A 22546-nucleotide genomic window follows, 5' to 3' on the forward strand; every position below is an offset into this window, starting at 1 on the left:
AGCATATAATAGGGACAATTTAAAATGATTCCTTCCTCCATAAAAATTGCGTCAGTAACAATTTCAAAGTTGGCAGAATGAGTGAATATAAACTGAGTTTAAGTTAGTGCCACTTTTGCTGATAAATAAAAATACCCACCATACTTTATTTGTACAATGTTTATAAAATACATGCAATTTGTTTACTCTTGAGTTATTATTTTAACATTAATGTTGTTAAATTTCAATATACTTTTCATTATCCTAAAACTACTTCACTCAAACATTTTTAAAGTGGTAGTGCTGTTGCTAAAAAAATATTTCTGAAAGTTAATAACTTTGGAATGAAATTTACATGTGCTAAAAAATGCAGCTAAGGAAGCCAAACAACTGCCATAATATGCTGTACCATTAATTTAGGTTACCACACTCTGCAACTATAATAGAAAATGCTGAGAAAAAAACTATAACTTGAAAACAAAAATATGCTAGAATGATTGTGAATTTATTGATTTAGAACATAAATCTAGTCAACCTGCTGTCCCCACCTACCCCTGCTTCCTCAACACACACATTTCACACTCATTACTTTTGGAAAAGTAGTCTTGAATTATTGAGCTTTGAATTATATGTGTACTCCAGAACATATTCCTTCCATAAAAATGCAACCAACACCCTATCCTGTACAAGATAGTATAAAGGTCAAATGGAACAAGATAATAAACTAGAGAGAAGGAAGCCTCATCATTCACTGTGGCCTTTCAGTTAACACATATTAAATTCACGATATGTTCTAGATAATGTGCTAGAAGCTAGGGATGAAAAAAACGATTATAAGACTCTATCTTCAGATAATTTTACAAAATAGAGAAAAAAATTGTAAATAATTAATAACGCAATAATAACACTCCAGAGAAACCTTGAATCATCACAAGTTACATCAAAACAATTTCTTGGGCCAGAGAATTTTAAACTAACTGAAAGAAAGTGACTGCTCCTGCAGGAATTTCAGAAAATAAGGTATATATGTATGCTTACAGGTTTAGCTATAAAATCTAATTATTTTGAATGTGTTCATTACATCTGTATTTTGGTCAAAATATGAGGTTCTTTCTTTTCATTTCAGTACCAGCACAGAATTTGTAACATACTATCGTCATCTTTTCTCCTATCACTGTGATCAAAACAGCACAATACTGCTCAAAACAGCTGCAGACACATGTAGTTTTTATGCATAAAATTCTTACTTAAGGCCGGGCGCAGTGGCTCACGCCTGTAATCCTAGCACTCCGGGAGGCCGAGGCAGGAGGATCCCTCGAGGTCAGGAGTTCGAGACCAGCCTGAACGAGAGCGAGAGCTCGTCTCTGCTAAAAATAGAAAGAAATTATCTGGACAACTAAAAATATATATAGAAAAAATTAGCCGGGCATGTTGGCGCATGCCTGTAATCCCAGCTACTTGGGAGGCTGAGGCAGAAGGATTGCTTAAGCCAAGGAGTTTGAGGTTGCTGTGAGCTAGGCTGAGGCCAGGCCCTATAGCCAGGGCAACAGAGCGAGACTCTGTCTCAAAAAGAAAACAAAATAAAATAAAATTCTTACTTAAAGGACTAGTGTCTAACTGAGATTTAGTTTTAACCAAAAGTCATCTACAGAGAATAACCATATTCTGTAATCAAAAGATCAAGTTATTAATAATCTCCCACTGGAATATAAAAACTCATGCTGTAGAAAATGCCTGCATTTTTATATGGTACAGTAGTATCGTAAAGGATAGAGTGACCAAGATTAAGAGAGAGTGGGCATGAAAGGAGTCTCAGACTATGTGACAACAAATGTAAATTTTGAAGGATAGGTATCCTGTGGTCTGAATGTTTATGTCCTCCCAAAATTCATATGTTGGAATGCAATCCCCAAGGTGATGGTATTAAGAGGTGGAGCCTTGGGGAGGCAATTAGTTCATGAGAGCTCTGCCCTCATAGATGAGATTAGTGTCCTTTTGAAAGGGCTTGAGGGAGCAAGTTTGTCTGTTTTCTTTGCTATTCTACCATAAGAACACACATGGAAGGTGCCATCTATGAGGACCGGGCCTCACCAAACATCACACCTGCTGGTTCCTTGATCTTAGACTTTCCAGCTTCCATAACTGTGTGCAATAAATTTCAGTTGTTTATAAATTACTCAGTCTAAGATATTTTGTTATAGTTTCCTGAGCAAACTAAGACAAGGTAGAAGGTGACTGGTGGTAGTAGGAGAAGGGCACCCACTTATCCTTCTGGAAACACTCCAGTTGGCCAAATAATAAAAAATGAAACATTGAAAAAAACCTCAAAGATACAAAGACATGACATTTTAAAAATTATTGTATAATTATTGCCGACATCATTATGAAATGTAATACAAATGTCAGCATTTATTATTGAAAGAACCAACAAAATATTATTAAAATAAATATAATAATAGCCAGGAGGGGTTAGAGAGAAGGGTTTAATTAAATAAAGGGAAGAAGATGATCATATTGTATCTCTCATCTTACAAGAGGAGAGTCAACAAATTCTGTTTTATTTTTAATGTAAGTAGAGAAATACAAGCTCATTCATTTATCTGTCTGGCTTATTTTATTATAGAGAATACTACTGCAAAATGAAAATAGTATATATAACTTATAAATTATTTTAAAAAATGTTTAAATAAAGAAAATTGGAGAATGGAAAAATACAGGGGATGGGTGGGAAAAAATAATGAGAAAGTCCGAAAATAAAAGTAATGTAAGTGTAGTTAAGTATGTCAGTTATCAAGAAATGTAACTATTAAAGGGCAAGTATTATAAAGTTAAAACAACTAAATGCTGTTTATAAGAGAAGTATGTATTATAAAATAACACAGGTTAAAAATAAAGAGATAAATATGCCAAGAATATACAAATATAAGGAAAGCATGTTTTATAAATACTATGTTTTACAAATATCAACATCAGGCAAAATTTCAAGGCAAGGAACATTAAATGGAGCAAATTGATACAAATTCCAATTAAGCTTTAAGAGAAACTTTTTAGATTAAATAATTTAACATTAAAGATTTCTGTCTTTAATAAATGAACTATACAAAAAGAATATAAATAACTTAATATATATAGTCATCTCGTGGTATATGCAGGGAATTGGTTTCAGGACTCCCGTGTATACCAAAATCCTTGTATGCTCAAGTCCTATAAGTTGGCCCTGTGGAACTCACGTATGTGTATACATGCCAAAAGTCGGTCCTCCATGTGTACATGGGTTTCACATCTCCCAACTACTGTGTTTTCCATCCACATTTGGTTGAATAAAATCCACGTATAAGTGGACCCACACAGTTCAAACCTATGTTGTTCAAGGATCAACTGTATAGGCAGGCTGCACCTGCTAGCTCAGAGATATTGCAGGTTTAGTTCCAGACCACCACAATAAAGTGAATATTGCCATAAAGTGAGTCACAAATTTTTTGGTTTCCCTGTGAATAGAAAAGATATTTTTACACTATACTATAGTCTTTTAAGTGTACAATAGCATTATGTCTAAAAAAATGTATATACCTTAATTTAAAAATGCTTTATTGCTAAAAAATGGTAATGTCATTTGTGCTTTCAGCAAGTCATTGTCTTTTTGCTGTTTGAGAGTCTTGCCTCAACATTGACAGCTACTGACTGATCAGGGTGGTTTCTGCTGAAGGTTGGGTTTGGCTCTGGTAATTTCTTAAAATGAGACAATAGTAAAGTGGGCCTCATTGATTGACTCCCCCTTGCACGGAAGATTTATCTGCAGTGTGTGATGCTGTTTGATAGCATCTTACTCACAGTAGAGCTTCTTTCAAAATTGGAGTCAATCTTCTCAAACCCTGCCCAGTACTTTATCAAATAAGTTGATATAATATTCTAACTCCTTTGTTGTCATTTCAACACTGTTCATAACATACTCACCAGAAGTAGATTCTATCTCAAGAAACCACTTTCTTTGCTTATCCATAAGAAGCAACTCCTCATCCATTCAAGTTTTATCATGAGATTGCAGCAGTTCAGTCACACCTTCAAGCTCCTCTTCTAATTCTAGTTCTCTTGCGATTTCCACCACATCCGTAGTTATTTCCTCCACCAAAGTCTTGAGCCCCTGAAAGTCAGCCACGAGGGTTGGAGTCGACTCTTTGGTCAAACTCCTGTTAATGTTGATATTTTGACCTCCTCCCACGAATCTCAAATGTTCTTAATGGCGTCTAGAATGGTGAATCCTTTCCAGATGGTTTTAAATTTACTTTGCCCAGATCCATCAGAGGAATCACCATCTATGGCAGCCAAATCTTAACAGAATATATTTCTTAAATAATAAGACTTGAAAGTAAAAATTACTCCTTGATCCATGAGCTGCAGAAGCAACACTCATCTCCTTGTCCATCCCCACCAGAGCTTTTGGGTGATCAGGTGTATCGTCAATGAGCAGTAATATTTTGAATGGAATCTTTTTTTCTGAACAGTAGTTCTCAACAGTGAGCTTAAAATATTCAGTAAGCCATGATGTAAAGAGGTGTGCTGTCATCTAGGCTTTTTGTTGCATTTATAGAGCACAGGCAGAGTAGATTTAGCATAATTCTTAAGGGCCCTAGGATTCTCAGAATGGTAAATGAACACCGGCTTCAACTTAAAGTCATCAGTTACACTAACGCCTAACAAGAGTCAGCCTGTCCTCTGAAGCTTCGAAGCCACGCGTTGACTTCTCTCTAGCTATGAAAGTCCTACGTGGCATCTTCTTCCAATAGAAGGCTGCTTTGTCTGCATGGAAAATCTGTTGTTGAGTGCAGCCACCTTCATCCACGATCTTAGCTAGATCTTCTAGATCACTTGCTGCGGCTTCTACATCAGCACTTGCTGCTTCGCCTTGCACTTTAATGTCACGAAGACAGCTTCTTTCCTTAAACCCCAAGAACCAACCTCTCTGCTAGCTTCAGACTTTTCTTCCACAGCTTCCTCACCTCTCTCAACCTTCATAGAATTGAAGAGAGTTAGGGCCTTTCTCTGGATTAGGCTTTGGCTGAAGGGAACGTTGTGCTGGTTTGATCTATCCAGACCACTAAAACTTTCTCTACATCAGCAATAAGGCCCTTTCTTATCATTCGTGTGTTCACTGGGGTAGCACTTTTAGTCTCCCTCAAGGACTCTTCTTTGCATTCACAACTTGGCTAACTATTTGGCACAAGACGCCTAGCTATCAGCCTGTCTCTGCTTTCAACATGCCTTCCTCACTAAGCTTAATCATTTCTAACTTTTCCTTTAAAGTGAGAGACGTGCCACTCTTCCTTTCACTAGAACACCTAGAGGCCATTGTAGGGTTACTAATTGACTTAACTTCAATATTGTTATGTCTCTGGGAATAAGGACACCTGAGGAGAGGGTGAGCGATGGGGAAACAGCTGGTGGGTAGAGCAGTCAGAGTGTACACGTTTAAGTTCACCATCTCATATGGACATGATTGTGGCACTCCAAAACAGTTATTAACATCAAAGGTCACTTATCAGAGATCACCATAACAGATATAATAATAATAAAGTTTGAAATATTGCAATAATTATAAAATGTGACAGAGACATGAAGTGAGCACATGCTGCTGGAAAGATGGTGCTAATAGGTTTGCTCAACACAGTCACCACATTCAGTTTGTCAAAAACGCAGTATCTGTGAAGTGCAATGTATTGAGATTTGCCTGTAGGCATTTATTAAGTCTGTTTCAATATTAATTTGTGTCTCTATAACACGGAAATTATGCAAGGACAATACCATATCTTTTTTTCATCCTTGTGTCCCAAGCGTAGTGCTTGATATAGGCTGATTAATAAATATTTATTTAATAGACATATAGATAAAGGCAGCCATATCACAAACATAAATTCTATCATTTAGTTCAAATAAAATTCAGTATGTGTACTTAGATTTACAATGTTCAAGAACAATACCTTTAATGTCAAATTTATAACTGTTTTCTACTTTCACCCATTTTCTTTCTTTCCTACTGAGTGGTTTGGATCTATTTGGCTTATTCTTATACCTAAGTTATTCCTAGGTTATAACATCAGAAACGTCAGGGATTAACTATATTATCCTAATAGACTCTTACTAATTCTTTCCAAGTTGTCTAATTTTCACCTAGTGAATGATAATTTCACATATTCAGAATTGTTCAAATATATATGACTCATGTAAAAAAAATTCAGTTCATACACAGAATGAATTCTATATCTTAAATTTTTTTTGTCTGTCCTTGTCTTTTTTGTTTTGTCTTTTCTCGGCTAAAGTATATGCCTTTCTAAAGCAAATGCTTAGAGTGGCCTTAAAAGAATAGATTCCATAGAAAACAGTAGTAGAAAATAGTAGCTAATGCCTGCTTTTTTTGTTTTAGTCCTGATTTTTAAAATTCTAGAACATGAACAAGTGCTTATTATATACATGATTCATGCAGTTATATTCTTAAAAGCTTTAGTTTAAATTTAGTATAAGACACATGATAAATATTTTCTGCAGTATCAGAGGATATTTTTTATTCTTTTTTTAATGTATGTGTTTAAAGTTCAAATATAAAATGTGGTTGCTAAAAGCCAGTGTCAATCTCTTGGGTTGTTTATTATCTTTGTTTTTAACATAGTTATTATGTTACTATTATAAATTTTAACGATAAAATGCTTTCTACTTTAAAATATGAATACAGCATAACATTCAGCTAAATACATCTGTGATAATTCATCAAAATAACATCTTCTTAATGTATTCTCTTGATTAACCAAACATCCTCTCTCTTTGTCTTTTTGAGTAACAGCATGCTTCTACTGCTCTTTAATTAAATGACCTTACCTTACGTTTGTCTCGACTGGCTTCTGTTTACAGAAATTGTAAACCAGTTGAATGCTCTGAGCAGCTTAGATGAAGATCAAGATGACTGCATAAAGCAAGCAAATATGCCTTCAGCTAAATCAGCCAGTTCCTCTGAAGGTCTAAGAGCTTTCCTCCTTTCTTTCTGCTTCTGATTGCCTGTATTTACTGTGACCTGCCACCTCTTGACTTCTGTCTGTACTTAGCTATCAGTTTTGTCTTTGTGCTTTTCCTCGATTTTTTTTCTTTTTTTGGTAATTTGTAGTGCACCAACAAGCAACAAGATAACAGAATTTATCTTTGGTAAAGTCTTGTATCTGGATCCTTAATAAGACAATGGTTTTAAAACATCTTCTAAGATAATCCTTGGTTATATAAGATGATGATATTTCTTCAGAAAGTTTATATATTATAAATATATTATTTTAAAAATATTTGCTCATATTAAACCCATTTCAATTATTCATATTTGGGAGTGAAAGATATTTTTTCTAAAAATTCTTTTCAGTACTTTATTAGATCAAATTGAATTCAGATGAAAGTTTATTTAGTATAGTTCATTATGTGATATAATTTTCAAATTAATATGCATATGTTTGTTTTGTTTTATTTGAAAATGTTGGTATGCTACAAAATACTTGAGTGGCATTTTGCCATTGATAAAATGCTATATCTTATTATTTGCAGGTATTATTAGTGTGAATTTTTACAATTTGAAATGTTTCTCGAATGATCAATGCTTATGTTTAACCCTAAGTATAGGGAGCTAATCCATATGTTTCATTTTCAGAGCTTATCAACAAACTTAACTTTTTGGATGAAGCAGAAAAGGACTTGGCCACTGTGAATTCAAATCCATTTGATGATCCAGATGTAGCAGAATTAAATCCATTTGGAGATCCTGACTCAGAAGGTGGCATGTTTTTCTGTACTTTTTAAGTCTTTGTATAGTCAGGCTCTCTTGAACTGTAAGGGCAGGAACAGATGCTTTTTAAAGACTCAAAAAACAATGTTTGTTTATAATGATAATATTATCATGTTCAATACCACTTGCACTTGAGCAGCAATGCTGGGTAGCTTCCATTGAACTGTTTTTAAAGAAAGCCTTACATAGAAATTTACATGGTCCTTATTTTTTAATTCTTTGTTAGTTTGGTCAAACAGATAGTAAAGGTCTAATGTTAAAGATAACAGCATTTTAACTAAGTGTCATACAGTCAAGTCTCATTCATTTGCCTACCAAGTGAGGTCAAGTTGTCGGACGTAGTGATATCAGGGTGGTAGAGGTAGCTTCTCTCTCTATACAGCTCCTCTTTCTTGATGCTCATACAGTCTAATGAGCCTCTCTACCCCCAGCTTCATGTCTCTCTGGCTGACAGTCACAGTTAGTAGTGAGAGTGAGTTGTGTATGTGATAGCATGGAGCAAAGAGAAGGTTGAAACCACTGCCTTCATAAATACAGCATACTTGTAAAGAATAAAACTAGGGATTTTTGTTTTCCCTGAGTCATTTTTCTTACCAAGTAGTTTTGAACTCGTAAAGCCTGGTTAAGCACTGTTGCAGAAGCGAGACCTCTGTTTGATTAAACTCTGTTTGCTCAAAGTAAATGCAAGAATGATTAACCACTGTTTACATCTTTTTGACTGCTCCTATGAAATCTTCATGAGCTTTAAAGAATCTTGCTACTGCCTGTCATGGTGAAAATGAGGTTTCAGCTTCAGGAGTCACTCTGTTAGAGCAATATTATTTTGTAATTCTTTCTTCTTCTTTTCCTTTACTTTCTCCCCTCTTACCAGACTCCAAATTAGTAAGTTTAAATTAATGAGTATTTATTTTGTTTGTGAGCTATACATTTTAGCATATTTTAAATCTTAATAAAGATTACAATAAATCTTAGAGGCAATCAGTTCAACTACCTCTTTTAGTTTAGGAAGCTGAGGCCCAGAAGAGTTAAATGCTTTAAACTTTAGGTAGATGGAGGCAGAGCTGGAGCTAAGAAGATTCTAGTCAGGTATGTTCTTTTGAGCACACAACTTCTCCTCAATTGCGTACTGTGTCTATCTGAGTATACTGAGTTCAAAAATATTACCAAAATATTTGGAGACATTAGTATTTGAGCTATCCATTTCAAAATCAAATAAGTAATTTTTCTAAATATATGTGGGACTATTGTCCAAGGTGTAGAAGAGAGTAGCAGATAACACTTAAGATTATATTTCCATTTAGAAGAGGTAAGCAAACCTGATTCGGAATCTTTATTTATGCCCAAAGAGCTAAGAAAATATGTGGCAACCAGTGTTGTCTTTAAATATATGCCTGTTAGAGTCTTTGGAGTGTTTTTTATTAGAAAAATATTTATTTTCCTAGAAATAATGTATTTTTTATTGATTAATAACTTGCATCCTCAAGTAACAAAAGTATTTGGGGAAGAAAAAATGTGTTGCAATTGTTCAGATGGTTCTTTTTTTGCTTTACAGCTTCAATTTTCCTCTTATATTAGTTTTTTGTTGCTTTTACAGCTTCAGTTCTCCTCTTATATTTATGTGCTTCAGTGACCCTTTTAGAAACTTACTAAATGTATTTGTTAGCTTTTGTATGAAGTAGTCTTATCCTAAACCCTCCTTTGTTGCCTGTTCTATCATCTTCAAATCTTGCTCTATAGTTTGTATATTTTCCTGTTTTTGGTTTGGTAACTGATGAATTTGCTTGGATCAATTTTTACAATCCTCTTCCTGAAAGTAAAAATAAAATTCTTATTTCCATTGACCAGTTTTGTTAGTTCCTTAAGCATTTGGCCTTGATATTTGTTAATAAAAAAAATTGAGTAGGAAAAACTTTGTACTCCCTCTTCTCCTACAGAGAAAAGAAAATGCTTCATTTATGTTATTACAAAGATTCTAGTGGTGTTAAGTTTCAATATTATTGTGGTGTTACAAAAGATACACGGTTACTGAATCTGTTCTCTAACATAGGCTATGTTTAAATTAATTTCATTGTTGACTTATTATGATTTTATGAATTTTCTTTTATACTTCATAGTTGCTTCACCATGGTGTACAGAATTTCAATCTAGAAGTTTTTTTATTTTTTTTTTCAATATAAAGACAAAAAAAGTTTTCTGGGCTAACGTCTAAAATATTAGTTTGACTTCAAAATACAAGTTATTAATACATGTCAATTGTGACTTTTTTAATAGATTAAGTTATTTAAAATGTCACTTATGAAACTATTATAATTTTCTTGAGAATTTCAATAAGCAATTTCTGCCTTCCTCTCCTAGGATATTTTGTTAGAGCCACATGGCATAATTAAAATTATGTTTAATTTTTATTTATTTATTTTTAGAAACAGGGTCTTAGTCACCCAGGCTGGAGTACAGTGGCACGATCATAGCTTACTGTAGCCTCAAACCCCTGGGCTCAAGCAATCCTTTCACCTCAGCCTCCCAAGTAGCTGACACTATAGGCACGTACCAGCACAACCAGCTAATTTTTCTTATTTTTTGTAGAGGTGAGGTCTCACTATGTTGCCCAGGCTGGTCTCAAACTCCTAGCTTCAGGCAATCCTCCCGTCTCAGCCTGCCAAAGTGCTAGGATTACATACATGACCCAGTATGCTCAGCCTAAAATTATTTTTAGCATATTATACTGTGATTATTAGATCTCTGAAGCTTTTCTTCAATTTGGGAAAATTTTTATTTTTATCAGCAAATTTTAGACAGTTTTATTATATATTCTAGTTTTGTTTTAAAGTATTACTACACATAAATGAAGAAAAAAAGATTTGTGCTAAGTACTTCATGACTATTGCTGGAAGACCTAATACTATTATACTGTTGAGTCAGAGTTTCATTTTTCAGAGTACATCTATTTTCAAATTGAAATTTGAAATAATAAAATTTAGAAAAATTTAGTGTAACATGCCTATCAGCTTATTAGTATGATTTTAATATAGTGCTTTCAACTTGAGGATCTTTATATAATTCTTATTAGAGTATTGATTGGATCTAAGTTATATTGGAAAAATAATCTGATGAAAAGTTCTAAAGATTTAAGGTCTTTTATTAGCATATAGAAATCTGCTCTTTGAAAACTGTGAGAAAACAAGTTAAGCGATGTGTAGGTATATGTTAATATAGTCCAGAATGAATTTTCAGATCCCTAAGTGATCTGTGCTTGTGTAACTACCAAAGACTATTTCAAATTTTAATCCATTTCATGTTGTTTTGAAATCAGTTTGGAATGGCAAACTAGTATAATGATATAAAATAAGCAATAATATAGTACATCTAAGAAAGTTAAAATTTCCAAAATGGGTGTTTCATAATGCTAATATTATTAGAGACTATAGAGACTCTCAAGAAACATTAATGATCCAAAGATGCCATTTTGGGGAGCACCATTCCTAGAGAAGTAGACAGAGATCTTAGATATCACATCCTCTGAACTTCACGGTTCCTTAGCCCCTCTAAAATATATTCTTGTTTCATTATTGCTTTATACTTTCTCAGCCCCATAGAGCTTATTAATTCAAGATTGTGTATTTTTTGAAGCACTAAAAATGTAAGAAAATATTATATAGTATTAATTTAATTCTTCTTTTGGTATTGTTTTATAGAACCAATCACTGAAACAGCTTCACCTAAAAAACCAGAAGAATCTATTTATAATAACAGCTATAATCCCTTTCAAGAGGTACAGACTTCACAATATTCAAATCCATTCGATGAGCCAGAAACTTTTTTAACTATAAAGGATTCTCCTCCCCAGTCTACAAAAAGAAAAAATGTAAGACCTGTGGACATGAGCAAGTATCTCTATGCTGATAGTTCTAAAACTGAAGAAGAAGAGTTGGATGAGTAAGTACATTTCATTTTGCTATCAACACAGGTCAGTTTCTTTGTTAACTGAAGTTAAGATTCTTCTATAATATACCATTTGATGGCTAAAAACATTAATGTACAGTTTATAAGTTAGTATCTAATTCATCCTGAATTTTTATAATCTTAACCCTTTCTCTCCCACCCTCTTCCAGGTGGGTGGGTGTGTACCCTAAACTAACAAATGAGGAATCTCTGGCTGGAATTCCAATTGTGTCTTCTTACAGAAAACATGTTATAAATGGTATTTAGGTGTTTTTAATCGAACTCCATAGGCATCACACTTTAATTATGTTATAGGTCTGTTGGGGGAACCAAATAATCATTTATGGTACTGATTTGATGAGAAGACTTGTTCAAATGCCAATTAATGAGATCATGACATTTATAAATTTGGGATTATCACAAACTCAGCATGTATATACAGTGTGATTAGGGCTGCCATTTTGCTCAAATCTAGGCTGGGATAAAAAGGGGATGTGTTCATATTGTAATCTGGAGTTGTACAGTGTACAGCCTTTGTGGCTACAAACCATGCCCCTGAGTGTGTTTAAAAGCAAAAACAGGCCGGGTGCAGTGGCTAATGCCTGTAATCCTAGCACTCTGGGAGGTCGAGGCAGGAGGATTACTTGAGTCCAGGAGTTTGAGAACAGCCTGAGCAAGACCAAGACCCCATCTCTACAAAAAATAGAAAAATTAGCTGGGCATGAGGGCAGTGCCTGTAGTCCCAGCTACTCAGGAGGCTGAGGTAGGAGAATCACTTGGGCACAGGAGTTTGAGGTTACAGTGAGCTGTGTTGACACCAGTGCACACTAGCCCGGGTGACAGAGCAAGAGTCTGTCTCAAATAAATAAATAGCAACAACAAAACTTCTACTTCCAGCCATGGTGGAGTAACATAGGCTGGATTTAGCCTCTTGACTTAAACAACTAAAAAACAAAATAAAATTATATGAAACAATGGTTTTTCAGACATTAGATACAAACAGCATGTGAGCCCTACAATTTTCCAGCCATATTTATGGGAGAGAGTTTCTAAATGGCAGTTCAGGTAGAAAAAACCCAAATAGACCCCAGTAATCTCCCTGAATTGAGGAGACAAAGTTTGGACCTTGGGGGACTAGAATTTGTGGTCAGAGTACCAGAGAGGACAGAGCTATTCAAAGAGAGAGTTTCAGAGATCTGTAGAAAGTTTCTTTTGAGTCTTTAGTTAAGTACTGATCAGAGCATACATGTGAGGAAATCACTGAGGACAGAGAAACAAACAGAACAATCCCAGGAGTTTGCTGAGGACCAAGAACAGTTTGTGTTCCCACAGCCAGAGAAGAAAGACATGGAACATCAACAGGAGTCCTCAGAGGGGTATTGCCTCAGTAGTGGGGCCAAATTAGCCCTAGACTAAAGGCTGTTATGGATCTACCTAACAAAGCTTAAAGGCAAGCCTCAAAAGAATCAAACTAATTTCAAATAACATAACTGCATCCCACATGAAACCCAAAAATGGTTATGGTAATACCAAAAAACCCAACGCCCAAAACATAAAATTCACACTATCTGACAGCCAATCAAAAATATATCAGGCATGGAAAGAAGTAAGGAAATCTGACCCATAATGAGGAGAAAACATAATGATTAGATATGGATGCAGAAATGGGACAGATGATGAAATTAATAGACAAGGATGGTAAAATAACTTTTATAAATATATGCCAGTTATTCACGAAGGTAGAAGAAAACGTAAGCATGGATGATACAAAAATCCAAATCAAATTTATAGAGATGAGAAATACAAAGTCTAAGATGAAAAATAGATGGAATTAAGCCACATTAGATACTGCAGAAGGAAATATTAGTGAATCTAAAGACATAGTAATAGAAACTATCTAGATTCGGGGAAAAAAAAAAGAAAAGAAACTATCCAGATTGAAACGGGGAAGAAAATGAACAGAGGATCAGTGACCTGTGGAACAATTTCAAGTGGCCCTAACGTGTAATTGGAGTTCCAGAAGAGAGAAGAAAGAGTGGGGGGGCCAGAAAAAAATTTTGAAGAAATAATGGCCATAAGTTTTAGCAGTTAAATATATATATATATATAAACCTACAGGTCCAAGAAACTGAATGAACCCCAAGCACAAAAAATAAGCAAACCATTGCAAGGCTTGTCAATGAAAACAATTCAAGCCAGAAGACAGTGGGGTGATAGTTTCAAAATACTAAAAGACAAAACAAAAACCTGTCAACACAAATTTCTATTCCCAGCCCCGCCCCCCAAAAAAGCAAAATAATGGAATTTTCAGACATCCAAAAACTGGAAGAATTCCTTACCATCAGATTTGCTCTGCAAAAGAATGTTTAAAAAGAAGTCCTTCAGGTAGGAGGAAAATGACACCATTTGGAAATTTGGATCTGCATAAAGGAACAAAGAGCGCCAGAAATGACAAATATATTTGTATGTATAAATTACTTGTCTTATTTTCAAAAATCTCTTTAAAAGATAATTGTTAAAAAAAAAAAGATAATTGTTTAAGGCTTCAGTAATGTATTTTGGGTATATAATACATATTGTAGAAGTAAACTGTATGACGATAGTAATATAAAGGCTGAGAGTAGAGAAATTGAACGATACTGTTTTAAGCTTATTATACGTATTGTTAATTAATACTTGAAGGTAGACTTTTTTTTTCAGAAATGACATAATTTTTTATGTAAAAAATCATAAGGAATCTCCAAAAAGGCTAATAAAACTGAAAAGTAAATTTAGCAAGATTATAGGATACAAGATCAAATACAAATTAAGTTGTATTTCTCTATGGTAACAATGAACAGTCAGAAATGCACATTTTAAAAATATCATTTACAAAAGCATCCTAAACAAAAACTTCAGGGATAAATTTGAACAAAGATGTACAATACCTGTACACTGAAAACAGCAGAACATTGTTGAGAGAAATCAAAGAGCAAAATCAACGGAGAAAAAAACTATGGCCATGGATTCAGAGATAATATGTTATTTTCAATTGATTTATAAATTCAATGTTTTTGCAATAAAAATTTCAGCATTTTTTGTACTAATTAATAAGCTGTTTTTAAAATACATGTGGAAACGGAAGAGATCTAGAATAACCAAAAACAATTTTGAAAAAGAAAAAAACTACAATGAGATACCACTACACATCCACTTGAATGACTAAAATTTAAAAGACTGACTATACCAAGTATTGTCAATAATGTGGGCCAGAGCCAGGCATGGTGGTTTATACCTGTAATCCCGGCACTTTGTAAGGCCGGGAGTTCAAGGTCAGCCTGGGCAGTATAGCGTGACCCTGTCTTTACAAAAAATTAAAAAATTAGCACATGCGATGGCTCTTGCCTGTAATCCCAACTACTTTGGAGGCTGAGGTGGGAGGATTGCTTGAGCCCAGTAGTTCAAGGTTGCAGTGAGCTTTGATTGCGCCACTGTACTCCAGCCTGGGTGGCCAAGTATCTGTCTCAGAGTTAAAAAAAGAAAAAAAGAAAAAAGAATGTGGGCGAGGCAGAGTGGCTCATGTCTATAATCCTAGAATTTTGGGGGGTCGAGGCAGAAGGATTGCTTCATGCCAGGAGTTCAAGACCAGCCTAAGCAACATAGTGAGAACTGGTCTTTACAAAAAATTTTTTTAAAAAAATTAGCCAGGCATGGTGGTGCATGCCAATAGTACCAGCGACTTGGGAGGCTGAGGCAGGAGGATTGATTGAGCCCAGGAGTTAGAGGCTGCAGTAAGCTATGATGACACCACTGCACTCTAGCACTCTAGCCCAGGCAACAGAATGAGACCCTGTCAAAAAAAAAAAGAGAGAGAATGTGGAGCCACTGGAGTTCTATAGAACTCTCAGAATTCTAAATGGTACAGCCAATTTAGAAAACAGCTTGGCAGTCTCTAAAAATAGCTAAATATATACACCTATCATTTAACCCAGCCATTCCATTCCTAGGTATGAACCCAAGAGAATTGAAAACATATGTCTACTAAAAGACTTCTACATGAATATTTTAACAGCTTTATTTTATTATAATAACAAAAAAATGGAAACAACCCAAATGTCCATCAACAAGCAAATGGATAAACAAATGTGGTATATCCATATAATGGAATACTAGTCCGTAATAAAGAGGAACAAACTATTGATATATGTAACTACATAGATGAACCTAAAAGTCATTATGCTGAGTGAAAGAAGCGAGACCAGAAAAGAGTACATACTGTATGATACCATTTATTTAAAACTCTAGAAAATGTAAAACAATCTATAGTGAGAAAAAGCAGATCAACCTTTTGTGCTACCAAGAAGGGGGTCCATATGGAGTTATTCTGGATTCCTGAGGCAATTTAAAGGGAAACTTCCACAGTGTCCAGTGCCCTTGATGTCTTACAAATGAAGGAGGAGGATGTCCTCAAATTCCTTGCAGCAGGAACCCACTTAAGTGGCACCAACCTTGACTTCCAAATGGAACAGTACATCTCCAAAAGGAAAAGTGATGGCATCTATATCATAAATCCAAAGAGGACCTGGGAGAAGCTTCTGCTGGCAGCTATGCCATTGTTGCCATTGAAAACCCTGCTGATGGCAGTGTCATATCCTCCAGGAATAATGGCCAGCAAGCTGTGCTGAAGTTTGCTGTTGCTGCTGGAGCCACTCCAATGGCTAGTCACGTCACTCCTGGAACCTTCACTAACCAGATCCAGGCAACCTTCTGAGAGGCAGGTCTTCTGGTCCCAAGGCTGACCACTAGCCTCTCATAGAGGTGTCTTAAGTTATGCTGCCTACCATTGCTCTGTGTAACACAGATTTTCCTCTGTGTTATGTGGACATTGCCATCCTGTACAATAACAAGGAAGCTCACTCATTGGGTCTGATATGGTGCGTGCTGGCCTGGCAAGTTCTGCGCATGTGTGGCACCATCTCCCTTGAACACCCATGGAAGGTCATGGCTGAACTCCACTTCTACAGAGATCCTACGGAGATTGAAAAAGAAGAACAGGCTGCTGCTGAAAAAGCTGTGACCAAGGAAGAATTTCAGGGTGAATGGACTGCTCCAGCTTTGGAGTTCACTGCTACACAACCTGAGGTTGTAGACTGGTCTGAAGGCCTGCATGTGCCCGTGCCCTCTGTGCCTATTCAGCAGTTCCCCACTGAAGACTGGAGCTCTCAGCCTGCCGTGGAAGACTGGTCTGCAGCTCCCACTGCCCAGGCCACTGAATGGGTAGGAACAACTGCTGAGTGGTCTTTAGCTATTCTTCCATGGACTCTTAAGGAAGATGGAAATAAGGTTGATGGAAAAGAACATTAGTTTCTTTAAAGAAAAAAAAAAAGGGAAAGAAAGATCAGTAGTTGCCTGTGATCAGAGATGGAGGGGGAGACTAAAAAGGGGCACAAGGAAACTTTTGGGGGGAACAGAAATGATTGTGGTGAGGGTTTCATACTTGTATGCATATGTACAAAATAACTCATTAAATTGTACTTTTTAAGTGTGTGTCATTTAGTGTATGTCAATTATACCTAAATAAAGCTGTTTAAAAAAGAACAGAAATCTTTAAGAAATACTGTGTCACGTGAGGGATTCCCTGAGAATCTTGGGCCTTTAGGTCTCTTTGATATAAATAATTGGTGTGAGACAGGAGAGATCTATAAAATATTTAACAATAAGTAATATAATTATAAATAATAATTATATGTTTACTTGCAGTGAGGCTATATGAGTCTTTGCTTTCCTTGAAAATACATGAACTTTTAGTGTATTAACATTATTTAGCCCTTAGAAAAAGTAGTTATTCCTTTAAAAATGTAGTTTGGTAGGAAAATCTTTCAAAATATGGAATATGTAGGTTGAGAGGGGAATAATAAAAAAGCTTCTTTGTTGCATGAAAGTTAAGAGTAATTGCTTTGTGTGAAAGGAGAAATGTTATCTCTCTACTGTGCATTGGTCAGCTCTTATTTTGCTTCTTGGTGCTACATTTTACAAGGGCATTGATGATTCAGAGTGTTAACAGAGTAGAGCAACAGAGTCATTAAAGTATCCAGAAACCACATCAAATGAACAACGATTGAGGGCACAGGGACTGACTTAGAAAAGAGATGATTTAAGGGAACTATAATGACCAACTTAAAATATTTTGAGACTTTTGTTTGAAAGAGTGAGGGAATTGACTGGTTTTTCTATTGCTCTGGAATTGCATTTCTTAACCTTTTCCCATTTTTCAACATGTGCTACATGCTTCCTGGGTATTGCAAGGTTTTGATAAAACCTTAAAGAGTTCTAACCTCCATAAGTACTTAGAATTACATCATAGTAATCATCTGATTCCAAACCCAGGTTGAAATCTCAATACTAATTAACAAGTATATAGGGGTTGAAAAATTGGCCCAACTTGCTAAAGTTATTATATTTGTTTTCTTTGAAATAGCTAATGTGTGATTGAAATAAAATTTCTCATGGGTGGTGTAGGTGCTGAGTAATAGCCACACACCTAGAGTATTTGAATGTAAATGTAAACTTTAAGTACTGGCATTCGGTCATCCCAACATGCATGAATATTACACAACACACACACACACCCTACTCTCCTATGAACAAATTAAAGAGACATCTAATGTTTGCTTAAACTTTTAAAATGCCTTAATAAAAACTAAAATCAGAATCACTGGGTGTTTCCTTTTGACCTTTCTTCTTCCACATGAAAGTCAGTCTTTATAAGTTTCCCATGAATAGAGAGCATTCTAAATTGCTCAATCATCTGGGGTTACCATAGGGAGCCTATAAATACTCTAGCTTTTATTTTTTTGTAGGAATATACACACAAGTTCTAAAGATTGCACATCAGGTAATATGCAAGTCCATAAAGAACTCTGTTTATATTAATTACTTGTTTGATATTTCTCATCTTTTCATTCCAAAAATTTATAGATCGAATGTCAGTAGCAGAAATCTTCTAAAATTTGTACTTACTTCAGTAATAAACTTATGACCTTTCATCAGATGAAAAACCTATATGACTCATCTTCCATTACCAAACTCTTCCTGTATATGCCAACATTAAACTATCACAAAGAGTACTGAATCCTTTGGTGTGTAAAACAACCTTTTGTGCCACAGTGTATCCATCAGCATGAAGAGAAAGTCTACACCCTTCACTGCTTTTTAGTACTCATACTTTACACTTAGGAACTTCATGAGTTTCTCAGTTTTCTTGGATTTGGCGGGTGGGGGGGAATAATTCGGCTATTCTAGTTTACGTAACAAAAGTGAAAACTGACAATGCAATAATATTATTTTCAGAACATTTATGAAGTGACTTTTAAGGCCCAGCATGTAATCTTTTCTGGTATGGTTGTGTGTCAGTTTGACAAGGAAACCTTTCATTGAATTTTATCAGTGAAGCTACATGCCCATTTTAATAAATTTCAATTGATTTTCCAAAGAAACATAGATTTCTAGGTGAGAGGAACAGACTACAGATTTTGCTATACCATTGCTTGATGTCGTGTCATTCTTCCAATATGTTTAAGTTAATCCTGTTTCTGACCAACTTGGGTTTTTCTTTGTATAATTCATTTTCCTGGATGAATTGTTTTCTAAACAATCAATAATGTCATTTGAAATTATTCTGCCCAATTTTCCACTTTTAATATAATTGATGAATTTTCAACTCACAATGATTTACTGATATAACTGATAATTACTCAAGTATACAGTACAGGGATAAAAATGATTCTTGTTTATTTAGAATGATGTAGAAAGTCCTGAAATAGATTGTTCAAATCATAGATGATCAACAGAATGTGGAAATTGTGCTAATTCCTTAAATATTTTTTCCTTATTTGTATTTATTTATATTTAAAATGTGCCAGTCATGGTGACTCACACCTGTAATCCCAGTACTTTGGGAGACCAAGGCGGGAAGATCACTTGAAGCCAGGAGTTCAAGATCAGCCTGGGCAGCAAAGCAAGACCCCATCTCTACAAAAAATAAAAAACTTAGCTAGGCGGGCATGGAGGCACGTGTAGTCCTAGCTATTTGGGGCGCTCAGGTAGGAGGATTGGTTGAGCCCAGGAGATCAAATCTAGCCTGGGCAACATGCCGTCTCTAAAAAAATCAAACAAAAAATTCCAATTTAAGGATGCTGAACACTTGTCATGACATTCTTCCATTCCATAACAGTAGAATTTCCTGGCAGCTTATCACTAGTACCTTGCTGCACCACCCACCAACACTGACCACTATAGCCTTATTAAAAAAAAAAAAGTAAAATGTATTAATTAGCAAGTATATAACCTGCCATTGTAGAGAAAGGGTTAAGTGTTCACATAATTCTATCTAGATACAGGCACTGTTCTTCTGTTCTTGTTCATTCCCTTTTCTATAGCACTTTTTAAAAATTGAGATATACTTTACATAACATAAAATTATACATTTTAAAATATAGACTTTAGTGGTTTTTAGTATGTTCACTATGTTGTACTACATCACCGTTATCTAATACCAGAACATTAGAACAAAAGAAACCCCATACCTATTAGCAGTTAGTCCCAATTCCTCCCTGCCTCCTTCTAGCTACCACTAATCTACTTTCTGTTGCTCTGGATTTGACTATTCTGGGCATTTCACATAAATGGAAATATTTCCTGTTTATTCTTGAAGAGTAGTAAATTCACTTTAAGTTAGAGATCTCTGATCTAGAAGGTGGAAGGATCATTCAAAACACTTAGAAATGCCATGCAAAATGGTGTGTGCCTGTAATCCTGGCTTACTTGGGAAACTGTGGTGGGAGGATCACTTGAGGCCAGGAATTCAAGAACAGCCTGAACAACATAGTGAGACCTCATCTCTAAAAATACATATTTTTTAATTAGCTGGGCATGAGGCTGCAGTTAGCTATGATTGCACCACTAGACTCCAGCCTGGGTGACAGGGTAAGACCCTGTCTGTCTCTACCCTTAGAGGTAGAAGCTCCTCATCCTTATTCTGATTTGATACCTAACCAGTGGTGGTGCCCAGCACCCTGTTTTCCCAGAGGTGAATTACAGGTATGTGGAGATACTGATTTTCATAATACTACTACTGGTGCCCCAGCATGCCAGGGCAGCTGGAATCCCTGGCACCTCCAGTTTCAAGCAGCTTCCTTTATTTCCTCTGGAATGTAATACAAATTTCATTTTCAATGCCTGTCATAATATAAAAAAGATTGAGAAACACAGCTCTAATTGATTCAAGAAAATGTCTATTTTGCTTATATTTCCAGTAACACGAAATCAATTGATCTGAGCTTTTGTACTTGTGTTTACATTCCCTATACAAGAAACACCAATATTCAAGTGGCTAGAGGAAGGCTAAGTGGTTAGAAGCAGGCAGAGAGGCATAAAGAAAAAGGGCAATATGGAAATACCTTGCTATACATATTAGATAACGTTTTATGAAAGTTGTGTGCAAACTGAGTTTTATAAATTCAATTATACAAAGTGCACTCAAGAATTGCCTGTTTAAACAGGAGTTCTGTTATTTTTTTCTGTTAAGCATAACAACCTTTTGTAATATAAATAATCCAACCTCTAATATAACTGGGTTTAAAAAAAAACTAGCCATATAACAAATTGATGGTTATTATAGTACCCGTTATAGAAAGATTTAACCAGGAATAATTATTTAAAACATTAATATCTCTAAATAATTTATATAGCTGAATTAAATTCAGTTATAAATGTGAGTTTGTTCAGCCCTGAGACAATTTACATCAAACAAATTCTGAAACAAAGTTTTTTTTTCTTTTCTAACTTCTGGGGTTTTAAATTTTGTTTTTATCCCATTTCTTTATATTTACCTCCCTTTGAAGTACTTTTGGAATTTGAAAAATGGCTAAACAAGGCTGTTGATTAGCATGATAAACAAAGTCGTTTTAAGGATTAAATGAGTTAATATATATGAAGCATTTAAACAGTGTCTCGTATAGTATAAATACTTAATAAATTTTAGTTAGTAATGTTATTGGTAAGTTCTCCATTCTAGACTGAATGTTATAGCTTTTCTACCTCTTTTCAGAAAGAATGTTCAGCTTTTTCTGAACAACTAAGTTAGAATATGGGACTGTAAATACTTCAAGGATAACTTGGTTTCTAGGCAAGAATATTTTGGTTTGAAAAGCTAATTTTCAAAAATATACATATTTCCTGTTCTTTTTCTTTTCTTTTTTTTTTTTTTTTTATTGTTGTTGTTGTGTTTTGAGACAAGGTCTCGCTCTGTCTCCCAGGCTAGAGCGCAGTGACATCATCATAGCTCACTGCAACCTTTAACTCCTGGGCTCAAGTGATCCTCCTGCCTCAGCTTCCTGAGTAGCTGGGACTACAGGTGTGTGCCACAATGCCTGGCTTCTTTTTCTCTTAAATGCAGGATCACAGGAAGATGAAGAACAGTACATAGGTTTCTATGAATGTGCCACCTTCACTTAGTTAAACTAAACTACCCTATGCACTAGGTTGAAGGAGATTCTGAGGCTGTATCCTAGCTCAATGGGAAGGAGTCACATGACACTAATTATTGCTATGAAACAAGAGTGAGAATAACATCACAAGTATGATATATTTACCCACTCTGATCTAGATATACTTGGTATCCAGGGCCTCATGTGATCTTTCTATAAATCCTTAGGCAGATATGTAGATAATTACTTATTGGTTCTAAGTGAGTTTGGTGCTGTTGTAATTCAAAGAACATGCACAATTGAAAGAGGGCTGTCATATGTATAGACCTTATATGACTAGATAGTATTCCCT

At 35.2% G+C, this 22546-nt stretch overlaps 1 protein-coding gene and 1 pseudogene across 3 annotated transcripts in view; both read left to right on the forward strand.

The window, feature by feature from the left end:
* EHBP1 (EH domain binding protein 1) overlaps window positions 1-22546 on the forward strand; it is a 345442-nt gene that overhangs the window by 172476 nt on the left and 150420 nt on the right. For all 3 annotated transcript variants that reach the window (XM_012639212.1, XM_012639213.1, XM_012639210.1), the window contains exons 8-9: window positions 7655-7777; window positions 11482-11722. In XM_012639212.1, coding sequence (XP_012494666.1) covers window positions 7655-7777; window positions 11482-11722 — 364 coding nt within the window. The remainder of the gene's footprint in view (window positions 1-7654; window positions 7778-11481; window positions 11723-22546) is intronic.
* Window positions 12278-17071, forward strand: LOC105806105 (annotated as a pseudogene).

The sequence above is a fragment of the Propithecus coquereli genome, unplaced genomic scaffold, assembly GCF_000956105.1.
Source record: "Propithecus coquereli isolate 6110/MARCELLA unplaced genomic scaffold, Pcoq_1.0 Scaffold138, whole genome shotgun sequence".
NCBI classification, from domain to species: domain Eukaryota; kingdom Metazoa; phylum Chordata; class Mammalia; order Primates; family Indriidae; genus Propithecus; species Propithecus coquereli.